The sequence below is a fragment of the Ananas comosus genome, linkage group 6 (genome assembly GCF_001540865.1).
Source record: "Ananas comosus cultivar F153 linkage group 6, ASM154086v1, whole genome shotgun sequence".
Lineage (NCBI taxonomy): Eukaryota > Viridiplantae > Streptophyta > Magnoliopsida > Poales > Bromeliaceae > Ananas > Ananas comosus.
In genome coordinates, this window is record NC_033626.1 from 2764409 (window position 1) to 2779783 (window position 15375).

The 15375-nt window shown below is 35.3% G+C and overlaps 1 protein-coding gene across 1 annotated transcript; it reads left to right on the top strand.

Moving 5' to 3' along the window:
* On the top strand, positions 11942-13564 carry LOC109712203 (xyloglucan endotransglucosylase/hydrolase protein 24-like). Its single transcript, XM_020235642.1, has 3 exons — positions 11942-12409; positions 12490-12683; positions 13040-13564. The coding sequence occupies exons 1-3, from the start codon at positions 12137-12139 to the stop codon at positions 13416-13418; spliced, it is 846 nt and encodes a 281-aa protein (XP_020091231.1). The 5' UTR covers positions 11942-12136; the 3' UTR covers positions 13419-13564.

The following is a 15375-nucleotide window of genomic DNA, read 5'->3' on the forward strand; positions in this document are numbered from 1 at the left end:
GCCGGAACAGAAGACTCCGCAAAAGAGGGGTAACAACTAGGCGTGAGAACTATTGTAAAAACAAGTAGTCCTCAGTGGGTACCGCCCTAAAAAATCATCGGTTCACCCAACAAGTCTATAGAAGTAAGCAGGAATAGTAGGAAAAGCTGGAATAAATCTACAGCTAAATGTCACTACACTATCATGCTCTAATATTATCACTCTGTAGTAAATGTCAATTCTGACCCAATCTCACCAGGGATTGTAAATATATCCGTCCCAGGGACTGCGAACACGCCCGTCCCGCCTGCCAAGGCTAACGCTACCTCCACCACTAAGCAGCCCGTGGAAAGTAAGTCCAAACAGGACATAACGACATCAACGCAACGCACAAAGCCCGACTCCGGAGTGGCATTCGTGGGCGCTACCCAACCGAGTATGCAAGCGTATCTCTGTCGAGCTCAATCAGGCTTTCGCAGGCTAAAGTCAAAAGAATAGGGTCCAACTGGTCTAACAACCAAGACACACGTGCCCTCGGCACAATCTGATACTACATCAATAATCCGGGTCCACCGTCAACCCCAACGGCACTCAATAGTCCGGAACAGTAAGAATATTGCTGTAAAAATAGGCTCGGTATTCCAGCACGAGCGTAACTACACTCTAAACTACCCGGCGTATCCATCGCTCTGAAACTGCGATGATACAATGGCTCTTAGAGCTAAATCTGGCAGTTTAAGCATATGATAGGTTCAAATCGCTGGTTTTCTACTATGTCATATCCATGTCCAACATGTATGAATCTATGGTCAACATACTAGGCTTCAATTCAGATTTTACTCATGCTAAAACAGTGAATCGAGCAATTACAATAAGCGAAAACACGTGCCGAGTACATGTCGACTATATAAACACATAGGAGTCAAACCGATGATTAACCCACCTCGAAAGCTACTCCAAATCCGGCGCGAAGTCGAAATAGCGGAATCACACGCTCGTCCGGCCTCCCAACACAGCAACTACGATGCTCGTGTGCTCGAACGGCTCCCCGGCGCAACGTCAGCGTCGATCCGAACTCCCTCGGCAACTCCACTACGTACGGCCGAGTCTAGAGAGAGAGAGGAGAAGAAGCATGCAAAAACTCTCTCTTAGCCTCTCTACACATGTATATAGCAGTAGGGAAGGAGGGTGACACGTACGAGGCATGGAAAGATCAAAATGCCCTCTCACCTACCCTAGTGTACCGGTACACGTCCAGATTGTACTGGTACAAATGGCAATCCGAGAGCAGCTGCGCGGAGACAGGCGCAATGTACCGGTACGCCTCTGATGTTGTACCGGTACAACAAGCAGAAAATCCTACATTTGTAGGTTTTCATGCTAACCTCCTGCTCTCGCCTCGCACTGAGTCCGTTTTGCGTCGATTCCGCACCAACGCGATTCGGACTTGTCCCGACACTCTCCAGAGCTGTCGACAAGCCTCAACTGCTGAACTCCAGGGATACTACAGTATTAATATGTACTATATACCTAAAATATACAGGAATATATTATTTTTATGTTTAGTTCAACAAAAAATTATCTAACTATATTGAAACAATAGCTACAAGATTACTACAGTATCCTTTTTATAGAGACTAATATTACTTATCATTTTACACCAAACTAATCATATTAAAACCATAACTATTTGAATATATGAAATTTATTCAAATGTTTCTAAATTTAGGAGATTTAGAAATTTATTTATCTCTTTACTGAATTTAAAATTTTGGAATAAATATAAAATTTCAGAAAAGATATTTTAATCATTTCGAATTACATTTTTCCTAAAATAAAATTTACCAAGGAAGGAGATGGGTTTTCAAATCCCAAGTTTCAAAGAATTATAAAATTTCATAAAAATTTTTAATTTTTACCACGTCAGATTCCTATAATATAACAAATATAGAATTAGATCTGGTCATTTAATCTCACCAGTTTATAGACAATTTTGAATACTGTTCTGGTAATGCATTGTTCTTTTTCTTCTTTTTTTTTTTTAATCTATAGAGACCGTATAGTCTTAAGGCCCATTTGATATTGAGACACATAGGAATGTGCTTCTACTTTAGGATATTATATGTTTTTGCGTCTTTTAGTAAATCACAGGAAATATATCGTAATCGACTCATTATGATATACCGTTTCGTACCATATTACGAAAGGAAGCGGACAAAGTATCTTTTCATCATATTTTCCATGCATGCATATAATGTTATCTCTTTGCAATTCCAAACCAAGCCTTAACTCTTTATTTCTTTATTTCTTTTTTTTTTGAGCTATTGAGTGGATGACATTAGACACCCTTTTTTTTTCGAGAGAGATAAGTAGCACACTACCCGCTTCGTTTATTTTATTTAGAAATAAACTTAGCTGGAAATGTGAATCAACTAGGATTCGAACTTGGGATCTCGGATACCAACCACCAAATCCTTTGCCACTTGCTCTAGGGACGGTCAGTGACATTAAACAACCTATAAAACCAACTTTGAAGCTGTTTTAAACAACTATATTTTGGACTGCATATATATACTTGTGCAAAATTAATTAAGCTCCACCACAGTTGAGGACAAACAAGCTAACTTCAAGAAGAAGCATGAGTCCAGAGTTTTCAATTACGTTGGATATGCTCAATCCAAGATATATAAATAAGGGATTAGGTCACCTAGTTAATTAGGGAATAAGCTCTAGGATTATGTCCCACACTCATCATTAATTAATTAGTGGTCCTTAATTGAATATATAAATGTATAATTATACCTTTCTCATTACATTTGATCCCAACCTAATCCACCCAAATCCCAACTATGGATTGATTGATTGATTGATACATAACTTAATCATATTAATTCATTATCCAAATGATTTGAAATAATCTCTCCATATACTTAGTGCGTTGCATTTGGCTGCCCATGGGTGTCACGGGAATTAAGTACTAGATTCCCCCACTAATTACAAAACAATTAATCTCTAATATATATTCTCTATAGTGGTGAGGAACCTTTTTTTTTTTTCCTTTTATATTTTTATGAAGCGGATGAGTTATATAGACATAAAAAATTTCAAAAAATTAACTAATTAAAATATATTTTAAATAGTAAATAGTTTGAAAAATATATTTTACATATGCAACAGCCAACAATCATTGTTAGTACGGAGGCTTACAAGTGTTATAGAGGACATCCAAAAGTAAAAATTGTAGTAAGTAATATTTTGGCGACTAACGTTTAATGTATGGTAAATATTAATTGGATGTGGTATGTAAATAATAACTTTTTGATCCTTATATTAAGAATTATAAGATTGAGACGATAGTGATCGGTCCACTCAAAGTTTAGTAGTCCTCCTAAAAGAATAGTGTTATCCAAGGGAGAGAAATGGTCAAAGAGTTGATCCAATAACTAAAAATCGGAAGCACCAACTAATTTATATTTCCGAAAGCACCACAGCCGTACTCATAATTTATATTGACATGTTATTCTTTCTTCTTATATAAATTTTTCGCTCGACCTAGTCCATCATAGACCACACATCTAATATCCAAATTAATACAGAAATAAACTATTCAATATTATATTTTTTTGAATATAGTTTTTAAGTGTTTCGATAACATTCAAATACTGTATAAAATTGCACGAACGATTTTAATATTAAATTTTAAAATTTTGTTCACTGTATCAGGATTCAGATCTATACAAATAATTTAACACAGTTAAAAGGGATAATTTTAACCCTTAATAGTTACAAAATATTAATGCCCCCCTAAAATCATCAGTATTATTTTTTCTACTTTAAATTTATGGATGATATTAAATATTAAAAATATCCTTCCTCCGAAAAATTATTTTGGTACTAGTAGTTTAAAAGGACTCCTATATAATTAAGAATTAGAAAATGTTCCATATAAAATTATCGCAAAATTATAACTATAACAAAATTATGATAGTGAAACATCTATTTCTTCATATTTGCCAATATTGGATGAGTGGTCTAACGTAGACCCAGGTCCCAACGAAAATATATTAATTTGAAAGTGAAAAGAAGAGGATTGACCTTGATTAAATTACAGAATTGCCCTTACTTTGTACGATACGCTGCATGATTTGTTCATGGACTTTAGCGTGAGTGGTTATGTGTATATATATACACTATAGAGATATACTCGCATTTTACAGTAGATATAATTTATACATTTTTAAGTATATTTATAAAATACAATATATATTACTACTAAACACACACACACACATAGCTAATCTCCTATACTATTTATAGTACTGGGACTCTTGTACTATAGTCTCGTTTTCGATCTTAGGGTGTTCAAATCAATGATCCACACCGTTAAAACTGATTTAGGATATTTAAAGTTTTAGAAATAAAATTTTATATTTTTTCGACATAATTTACTTTATGATCAAACTATTTCAAAATTGTTAATTTTTAATGACTACTATGGCGAGTTTGGAGTTTAACGGTATAGAAGAGCCTAAATTTTTTTAAATTTTGATAGAAAATACTTTAAACTATCTAGATTAAGGTTAACATTCTTGATCTTGAATTTAAAAGTTCTATGCTCAAATTTTAAAGATTATTCAATTTTCACCGTCCATTTTGACATAATTTATTTACTAAGTAAACGATGTCGAAAAAAACTAAAATTTTATTTCTAAGAACTTCATATACCCTAAATCATATTTAATGGTGTGTATCGTTAATTTGAACACCTTAAGATCGAAAATAAGACTATAGTATCAGAGCTCCAGTACTATAGTATAATAGCCTAATTCTATATATATATATATATATATATATATATATATATNTATATATATATATATATATATATATATATTCTTAATTATATAAAATTATTTTTTAGAGTTAAACTAAAATATCAACTTATTGTATAAATATTCAACACATAATACAATTTTTTTGAAGCTAAATACTAAAGTTTTGTAATATATTTATTTTTGGGACTAGTTTGTTCAAAAGATACAATATCTTTGTTTATGTTATTTAACTTCATAGTCTTCTAACTCCTTTTAGGTTGTTTTCGTCGACCCCACTAGAACAAAAATGATATATAGAGACACTTTTAAATATCGGTACATGTTAAAAAAAAATATTGCCGGCTAAATTATATTGACACTTTTTAAAAATATTGCTATATGTGGAGTCGCTACATGCGAGGCCGCTTCGATGTTTGACACCTACTCCTCCAGCGACCTGTGGCGGAGGGACACGTGGTCATCGTAGCCCTCTACGGTCCCTTCGAAATCCTCGCGGCCGAACTCCAGCAGCCAGAATCCTATCCCGTCGGCTGAGCCGGCGGCGAAGGAGAAGGAGAGATAGTGATCAAAATTTTTTTTTTTTCCCTTTTCTATTTGTAATCGGGCCGAATTGACTGGGTGGGGTTGGTTAACTAGAGAAACTTTTTATTTTTGGCTAAATTGGACTTTATATTCAGCTCTTAGTTGATTTTTTTAAAAGATTTTGGTATAAATAAGATACTTATACAAAAATATCCCAAAATGTATTACTATAACTCAATTCTATTGTAGTGCCGCAACAAGTAATATCAAATTTTTTTAAAATTATGATATAAAAAGACATCATTTTTTAATTGATTGATTTTTAAATAAATAGATTTATTGAGTACCAGTATTCAAAAAAAATAGCTCTATCGATTTTAACACCCTTTTTTTAAAAAAAAAATAGCTCAAGATGTACCAATAATCCCTCTGAGTACTCAACCTAAGTTCCACAAAACCTAAGCATTTCCCTGTGAAAACTTCGATTGAGTACCGGTATTGAAAGAATCAGTCTCAATACTGATGCGGGGATTTGCATGCCCACACTGCAGGTTGATTTTCGAACTTCATTTTTCACACCATTTTGGATCAAAAATAGTTCTGACTCACCTCAAATTCTTCCAAAATCTCCCATATGGTGCCATAAGCCATTGTACACTGGATTTTAGTATATACTACATTTATAAATTTTAGACATATCCGTTAGAATAGAATTATATTTCTTTTATTGGATCCATGATGCACAAGGTGAATTCAAAGAAAGAAAAACTTCAAATACCAGCCTTATAGTTTTGCACTTTTTTATTTTAGTATTTTATTGTTAAAGTATATCAATTTAGTACTCCGTGGTTTCATTTTTCTCTTTTTATTATACCCTCCACTAATTTTTTTCGTTAACTCAGTGACAAAATTAAAACTAAAAGGTAATAAAGTAATATTCGATAAAATTTAAGTGGGTATCTGAAATTTTGTATATAATTTAACGAAATGTTAATGGAGGAGCTGACGAAAAGAGAAAAATAAAACTATAAGATACTAAAATGAGAAAGTACGAAACCATAGGGATGGTATTTAAAGTTACCCTTAAAAGTATTAACAAACCAAGGTTATAAAAAGCAGATAGTGGGTACATAGCATTTGCGGATATCAAAGTGGATATCAGACAGCAAGTGTTGTGGCGACCGCTATGAATCCATAGCAAGATTTATGATAAATTATTTAAATGCTTTTATTCTAACTGCATTTGTATTTAAAATAATAATAGTAATAATATGCTAAGCTAGTTTAGGCATAGAAGTATAACAGTTTTTAATTTTTCTATATTTATATCTAAAGTATTTCTACTTAGTGATCGTTAGTAGCTGCGGTGATGCTTGATAGCCGCTGATAAAATAGTGTTGTGACCATATTATTAATNATCATTTTTTAATTAATTGATTTTTAAATAAATAGATTTATTGAGTACCAGTATTCAAAGAAATAGCTCTATCGATTTTAACACCCTTTTTTTTAAAAAAAAAATAGCTCAAGATGTACCAATAATCCCTCTGAGTACTCAACCTAAGTTCCACAAAACCTAAGCATTTCCCTGTGAAAACTTCGATTGAGTACCCGTATTTAAAGAATCAGTCTCAATACTGATGCGGGGATTTGCATGCCCACACTGCAGGTTGATTTTCGAACTTCATTTTTCACACCATTTTGGATCAAAAATAGTTCTGACTCACCTCAAATTCTTCCAAAATCTCCCAGATGGTGCCATAAGCCATTGTACACTGGATTTTAGTATATACTACATTTATAAATTTTAGACATATCCGTTAGAATAGAATTATATTTTTTTTATTGGATCCATAATGCACAAGGTGAATTAAAAGAAAGGAAAACTTCAAATACCACCCTTATGGTTTTGCACTTTTTTATTTTAGTATCTTGTCGGTAAAGTGTATCAATTTAGTGCTCCGTCGCTTCATTTTTCTCTTTTTATTATCCTCTCTACTAATTTTTTTCGTTAAATCGGTGACAAAGTTAAAACTAAAAGATAATAAAGTAATATTCTATAAAATTTAAGTGGGTATCTGAAATTTTGTATATAATTTAACGAAATGTTAATGGAGGAGCTGACGAAAAGAGAAAAGTAAAACTATAAGATACTAAAATGAGAAAGTACAAAACCACATGGGAGGTATTTGAAGTTTACCCTTAAAAGTATTAACAATTCAAGGTTATAAAAAGCAGATAGTGGCTACATAGCATTTGCGGGTATCAAAGTAGATATCGGACAGCAGGTGTTGTGGCGACCGCTATGAATCCATAGCAAGATTTATGATAAATTATTTAAATGCTTTTATTCTAACCGCATTTGGATTTAAAATAATAATAGTAATAATATGCTAGTTTAGGCATAGAAAGTAGAACAGTTTTTAATTTTTCTATATTTATATCTAAAGTATTTCTACTTTAGTGATCGTTAGTCGCTGCGGTGATGCATGATAGCCACTGATAAGATAGTGTTGTGACCATATTATTAATTTTTTTCATTCTTTTCTCGAAAAAAATGTGATTGCCTAGTACATCCAGCATTTAGAAAGTATTTTTATTTCTTTTATTAGACAACTTTTCAAAATTGTAGTAAGTTTAGGTCTAAACTGACCTATCAAAATCTTTAATGGGTAAACACCCCTGTGTAGGTATAAACAAAATATTACAAATTACCGGCCGTTCCTAGAGCAAGTGGCAAAGGGCTTGGTGGCTGGTACCCGAAATCCAAGTTCGAATCCTAGTTGATTCAAAATTTTAATTAAGTTTATTTTTAAATGAAATAAACGAAGCGATAGCGCACTACCTATCTCTCCAAAAAAAAAAACAAAATATATATTACAAATTGAAATCACAGCAACCGCTATGACGACTTAGAACATTACCACAAATAAAGGCTCCTCTTTATTAGAAATTATTGCATGCACCGGTGTATGTGAATATTACATACACGACAGTAAATTTGTACTATAGGAAAGTCAAAAATAAATTTGTACTATAAATTTATTTAAAACACTGCCACAAATAAAGGATCCTCTTTATTAGAAATAATCGCATGCACCCGCGTATGTGTATATTACATACACGACAGTGAATTTGTTCAATAGAGATGTTAAAAATAAAAAATTGATTTAAGCATAAATTACACTTTTGGTCCTCAAACTATGATCGAGTGGTTTGATGATTTGGTTCTCAAACGTTAATTTATTACAAATTTTGGCTCTAATTGTTGCAATTAAGTCCCACGACTTAATTTAGTTTGCTCAGTATTGACAAATTGTTCATATAAAATTGATGTAGGAATATTATGATTGATGATACGATCATAATTAAGGTATTATACCACTTTCTTGTTAAAATTTGTCAATATATTTTGTTAAATAAATTGGATTTGTGAGACTTGTGAGAATTCAGAAAGTTCAAGCTAAAAAATTACATCAAATTAAGATTTGAGGACCAAAGCATCACGCGACTCATAGTTTAATGACCAAAAGTGTTCTTTACCCTTAATTTATTTTTTTTTATAGTATTCTAAATGCCCACATATTAAAAATTATAAAATTTAGATAATATTTTTTTAAAAAAAGATTATATATTTTTCTGATCGGTTTCATGGTGCACCGGATGTGCCACAAATATTTAATAGACACGTGTCCATAAACAAGGACCCCTCTACTGCATTTAGCACTTAGTTATAGACTAATTGATAATACTTTTTTTAATAAAAAAAATATGGTGGAGAGAGATTGGTGAGTGAAAACGCCCTATTGAGTGGGGGAGGACAACGGAAACAGCTGAGATGTATTAGTAATCTTTCTCGAACATTGGTACACTGCAATCAGTATTGATAACCAATCTAAAAATTTTGTAAAACCCCGACATTCTCCCGTAAAAATTTCTATTGAATACTAGTACTCAAAGAATCTATTAATAGATAATAGAGTTTTTAATAAAAAAAAATATATAAAAATTTAGCTCCTATTTTTATAAAATTAACAAGTCATAGGTGCAGATAGATTTTCGGCCTTTAGATAATGATCTTCTAAAATTAAGTAAGTGGTTGATTGAATAGTATAATCTAACAAATAAAAATAATTAAAATAATAAATATAATAGTAAAAAATTTATAAGTAATAAATATTTTTATCTTTTAAGTTTCTGTTTGGTTCGGGGTTAAGGGGTCAGATAACCCCTTAATCCCGGTTTTATTTCCAAACATAATTTTAGTGGGGTGGGGTTAGCTAACCCTCTAACCCCACCCTAAATGGGCTAATCCGGAATAATCCATTTAGAGTGGGATTAGCTAGGGTACAGCTAACCCCACCCCACCCCACTACTCCAACCAAATAAAATACTATTTTATCCACTATTCTTTTTATCCCATCTAGTCCAATCAAATATTATTTTTTTTTAATTCTGGACTAACTCTAATTCTCAACCAAACACAAAAATACTATAACCCTACCTTAATTCTGAACTTAATTTTATTTTTGAAGTAACTAATTTTTTTCTTAATCCCGAACCAAACGGTAGCTAAAAGCATCATAGTCCAAAATTTATATACGGTGGTGAGAGGTTGGTGAGGGAAAACAACCACTTGAGGATAGCGGAAACGACACGTTGTTTTGTGATCTCAGCGGTCAGCCGCCCCAAATGAGGGTATATTCGTAATTTCAATTTTCTTCGGGTGGGCCGGTGCACGTTTTGCAACGCACGCGGACTCGTGATGCGCGTCCCCGAAAAGCACCAGCCGGGTGCTTCGTGGCACCCGCGCTTTTTTTTTTCTCACAAATACGAAACGACGCAGTCGCAAGTCAAAATCCGTGACATAGGCGTGTTAAATCTGTTGAATAGTTGCAATCAGCGTCTGATAATTAGGTGTGTGTATTTAATGTTTGTCGAGATTTGCAAATATAATTATTCATAAATTAGATTTAATTATCAGTTTCTGCCCGTGGATAACATATGTAAACTGGTTGTGAATATACGAGTACGGCTGCTGTGGTGCTTTTTTTTTTTAGTATTGATGAAATATTTGGTACTATTAAATTTTTCGCCGTTAAATTTATTTTTTAATTATTTTTATTTATTAAATTATATTATTTAATCAATCACTTATTGAAATCTATACACGTACCTTCATGCAAGCACCAATGACTCGGTGCTATAGAAGCATTCCAGCCTAATTTGTGAATACAGTACTACTTTGTTGTATTTTCAAAGTGAGAGAAATTACTTTTTTGATTAGTTTCTGAGTAGTGGAGATTTTGATTAGAAACTTAGTTGAGCTTTTTCGAACATATTTACTTAACTAGTTGTTTAGCGGAAGTTATATTTTGGCCAAACAATCTGTGACTTTTGCTAGCTTGGCTTTTGAAACGATTTTCAACATTGTAATTACAATTTGATTGCAACTTATATAAAATTATTCTTTTTACTGAAGAGAGATGCTGAAATATATTTTTGAAGATAAGAGTTTGATTACGAAGAGTAAGTTTCTGGGGATAATTGAAGTGCAAACAAACGGACAAAATAAAAAGGAAAATTCCACATAAATGTAACCCCAAATCAAACAANAACAAACGAACGGACAAAATAAAAAGGAAAATTCCGCATAAATGTAACCCCAAATCAAACAAATAATGTAAGATTTCTATAGAAATTCACAAGCCTAGATTTCAAAAAAAAAAAGAAAAAAGAAAAAAAAGAATTTTTTTTTTTTTTTTTCGCTCTTTTGTATTGGTCCCCAATCTTAACAACTAAGCAAGCTTATAAAAATGAAAGTTCTTAACAAAGATAAAATAGAAAATACAATAAAACTATAAAAAAGAAAACAGTGATTAAGAATCAAGCTCTTCATCTCCTACTTCCAGTTTCAATGCATGACTTCATCAGTTAACCCCTCCATTTCCAGCAAGCATCATCACCAAAATACACGAAAACGACCGCCATGGTCTCGACAAGTTTGAGAGGAGTGGGCAACACGAGAAAGAAGATAAAAGCAAGATGCGATTAAAAACGATTGAGATGGATTAACAAGAAAATAGAAGTGAAATTAAAATAGGTATTTGTTAGCTCGTCGATCCAAATTAAAATAACTAATTGAATGCAACTCATAAAATCCTTCGTTATAGTGTTTTAAATCAGACGCTTCTTACATAATTTTGAGTAAACTTCAGTTTAGGCTCTCGTTGTTTCGCATATTTTTGCTCTATCGACATGTGATTCAGAAGTCGCACTTAATTGTCCTGTAATTTTAGCATTACTTTGCTAATTAACTTGATTAATGATTGATCCTTACGATGAAACGAAACAAAAATTGTAGAATAACTAATTATAACTTTTCAAACCAAAATAAAAAACTAAAATTTTGGCGAGTTTTGCAAAACCTGTAGCAGCTTCTGCGGCTGCGTTTGGTTTGGTTGGGATACCAAACAAGCCTGAAAAAGAAAACAAGAAGGTTAAGGTGAGCGTGTCGTATAATTTGTTCTTAAACAAAACGACCAGTGTGTACTTTGCCCTTGAATAATACCCCTCATTGTACATATGTTTCTCCTCCCAAATAGTATTCTCTCGAAGCTTAAGTTCCAGGATCCCGTGTCTTTCGCTGACCCTGACTTTCGACTACTGGATCCAGCTCATTCCTCATTCTTATTTCACACCCCTCACTTCAGGGTATTGAACTCCCCTATATATACCCCCGCACACATGTAGAATAATACATACACTCGTCACACAAACGTGCTCTTCTCAATTCACAAATGGCTTCAATTGCTCCTCATCCCGCCCTGATCTTCTTACTAGTTCTAGCTGTTTCTAGCGCTTTAGCTAAGGGGAACTTCTACCAAGATGTCGACATCACGTGGGGCGACGGCCGCGCCAAGATCCTCGACAACGGGCAGCTCCTCACCCTCTCCCTCGACAAGTCGTCGGGCTCGGGCTTCCAGTCCAAGAGCCAGTTCTTGTTCGGCCAGTTCGATATGCAGATCAAGCTCGTGCCCGGGAATTCTGCGGGGACCGTCACCACCTTCTACGTATGTTCCTGCTTCCTTTTCGTATTTTCATGAATTCCGCAGAAAATCGTCCTGTATCTTACGGTTGAAACATACTGCAGTTGTCGTCGCAAGGGTCGATGCACGACGAGATCGATTTCGAGTTCCTCGGCAACCTTAGCGGAGATCCGTATATTTTGCACACCAATATTTACTCTCAAGGAAAGGGGAACAGGGAGCAGCAATTCTACCTGTGGTTTGATCCTACCAAGGATTTCCACACCTACTCTGCCCTATGGAATCCTACACATATTGTGTAAGCAATCATAAACTCTTACCTCAAGTACATTTATTATATCAAAACTAACAACAATCGCCACCACTTAGTGCGTCATCTAGCTAAAGTGAAATAGGAAAATTTTTGAAAAAATTAAACACTCATCGTGTTATTTATTGGTCGAGATTCGCTCTCTCAAGAAAACTTGGCATCGCTACTGTTTTAACTAGTTTTCTTTTTCCCTTTTTTGAGGCGTGGTGTCTCAGTTTATAACTTAGTTCATTTCATAAATGAATGAAGTTAGTCGCATACTATTTTGACCTAAAAAAGAGGGCTGTTGGTAAGTTGTTTCCTATCTGACCGATCTTTTGCATTATATATATATTTTGTTGCAGTTTCTTTGTCGACGGAACACCGATAAGAGAGTTCAAGAACAACGAGAGGATCGGCGTGCCGTTCCCGAATAGCCAGATGATGAAAGTCTACTCGAGCTTGTGGGACGGGGAGGACTGGGCAACGAGGGGCGGGCTCGTGAAGACCGACTGGTCGCAGGCGCCGTTCACGGCGGCCTTCCGCGGGCTCAGCACCGACGGGTGCACGTCGGGCATCGCCGCGTGCTCGAAAGCGAACAATCCGTACATGTGGCAGCAGGATCTCGACTCCGCGAACCAGCAGAAGCTCAAGTGGGTGCAGAAGAACTACATGGTGTATAATTACTGCACGGATGTGAAGAGGTTTCCGCAGGGGCTACCCCCTGAGTGCTCGGCCAATTAGAAAGTAGAATTTGTGTTCGTATCTATTATTTGTTCGTGATTGGTTTATTTTTATTCTGTTTTGTGTGTATACAAAATAAATGTTGTATTCGTATGTGTATATGTAATAAAAGTTTTTAAGTATTAAGAATACAGTTTTGGTGTATATCTTTTATAACTCAGTTGCGCCTGAGAGTCCACATTTTATTTTATGGTGTTTTCCTGCAGAGCATCCGAATCTTCTCTGGAGGATACGCAAGAGCTCTGTTCCACTTATACTAAACATATATAAGAAACAGAGAGATTAGATATTATCCGAGTCGAAGCTAGATTATATGTGTCCACTAGGAATACTGTTAAATTTTAGTTTAAATTTGTAGTTATCTAAATTGAAGTTAAATCCTAATTTATTTGGGATTGGATATAATTTAGATTTAATTTGGCATATATGGATTATGAGTCGGAATCTAATTTCTAATTGAATTAGGATTAGACTCTATTTAGGAGACATGTATTATAAATACATGCTACGGCCAAATTAATCTTGCCGCGACTCAAAATTAAGCTATGCTCTAATTAAGCTATATATATATTGAAGAGAGTTGACCGAGCCATGCAGGTTGGTCTCTACAAGGAGCCCCAACCATAATTAAGAGGTGATGCTTAATTAAGTTATCTATTGAGTCGGAGCCATCTCTTCTTTGATGCTTGTGTTCGTACCACAACCCCGACGTGGTGCGCTTCGGTAAGAGGGTCGAGCCACTTAAGTTTTGTACGGATGCTAATTGCGGCCTTTCGGATCTAATTAGAGTTCGGGTTCTTTGAGAGATCTTCTTTATACTCCGTCTTTTCGACATTAAAAAATTATTTGCTCCGTCTTCGCCCGTGGACGTAGGCCGTTGGCTGAACCACGTAAATATTGGTGTGCTCTTTCCTCTTATCTTTTCGTTTCCTGCATTAAATTATTTTTTGGATCTATTTTTTGCCGTTCCGATTTTAACAAACTGGTATCAGAGCCTTTCTATTCCCTTTGAGGATTAAGATGACGACGAAGTTCGAGATTCAGAAATGTGACAGGACCAACAGTTTCGCATTATGGCAAGTCAAGATGCATGCTATATTGACGCAGCAAAAATTGCAGAAGGCACTGTTGGGAAAAGAAAAGATGTCCGATTCATTGACGGCGGAGCAAAAGGAGGAGATTGATGATAAAGCTCTTACGGCAATACAATTATATTTATCCGATGAGGTATTGCGCGAGGTCTTGGATGAAAAGACCGCTGCAGGGCTTTGTGTGAGACCCCAGGTTCTGACAGTGGGGGGCTTGTCGACAGCTCTGGAGAGTGTCGAGACAAGCCCGAGTCGCGTTGGCGTCAAATAGACGCAAGACAGACTCCGTGCGACGCGAGGGCAGCTTTCAGCTTGAAAATCTGCGAAACAGCAGGATTTTCAATCTGTTGTACCGGTACAAGACTTGATCTGTACCGGTACAACCATCGTGAAAACGCTTGCTGTACCGGTACAAGGGTCCATCTGTACCGGTACAGGGCACGCGACAGGGTGCAACTGCTCTCGGGTTTGGCCTTGTACCGGTACAGCCAACCCGTGTACCGGTACAAGAGAGTCAGTGGAGGGTTAATTTGGTAATTAGCAGCATTGGTTGTATCACCTCAGCTCTCTCTCTATACTTAGCCTGAGATGGAGCTGAGAGAGAGAGAGATTTAGCCTATTTTCACCTTCTTTCCCTCCTCTCTCTCTCTCTAGGCCGATCGTGAGCACGGTTGAGGACTTCGTCGCCGACGTCGCGCCGCGAGCCGTTCGAGCGCACGTGTTGCCGGGGCGCTGCGAGGAGGCCGGGCGAGGGTGCGTCTTCGCCGTTCCTGTCGCCGCACCGCCGTTCATCGCTGTTGAGGTAGGTAATTTGGTCGCAATTACCTCGAGTACCTCAACCATCTTCAAACCGAGCAATGTGCTGATTT

Coding starts and splice junctions, on each gene's coding strand:
- LOC109712203 (XM_020235642.1), top strand. CDS start 12,137: ATGGCTTCAATTGCTCCTCATCCCGCCCTGATCTTCTTACTAGTTCTA. Junction 12,410..12,489: donor GGACCGTCACCACCTTCTAC/GTATGTTCCTGC, acceptor AACATACTGCAG/TTGTCGTCGCAAGGGTCGAT. Junction 12,684..13,039: donor TGGAATCCTACACATATTGT/GTAAGCAATCAT, acceptor ATTTTGTTGCAG/TTTCTTTGTCGACGGAACAC.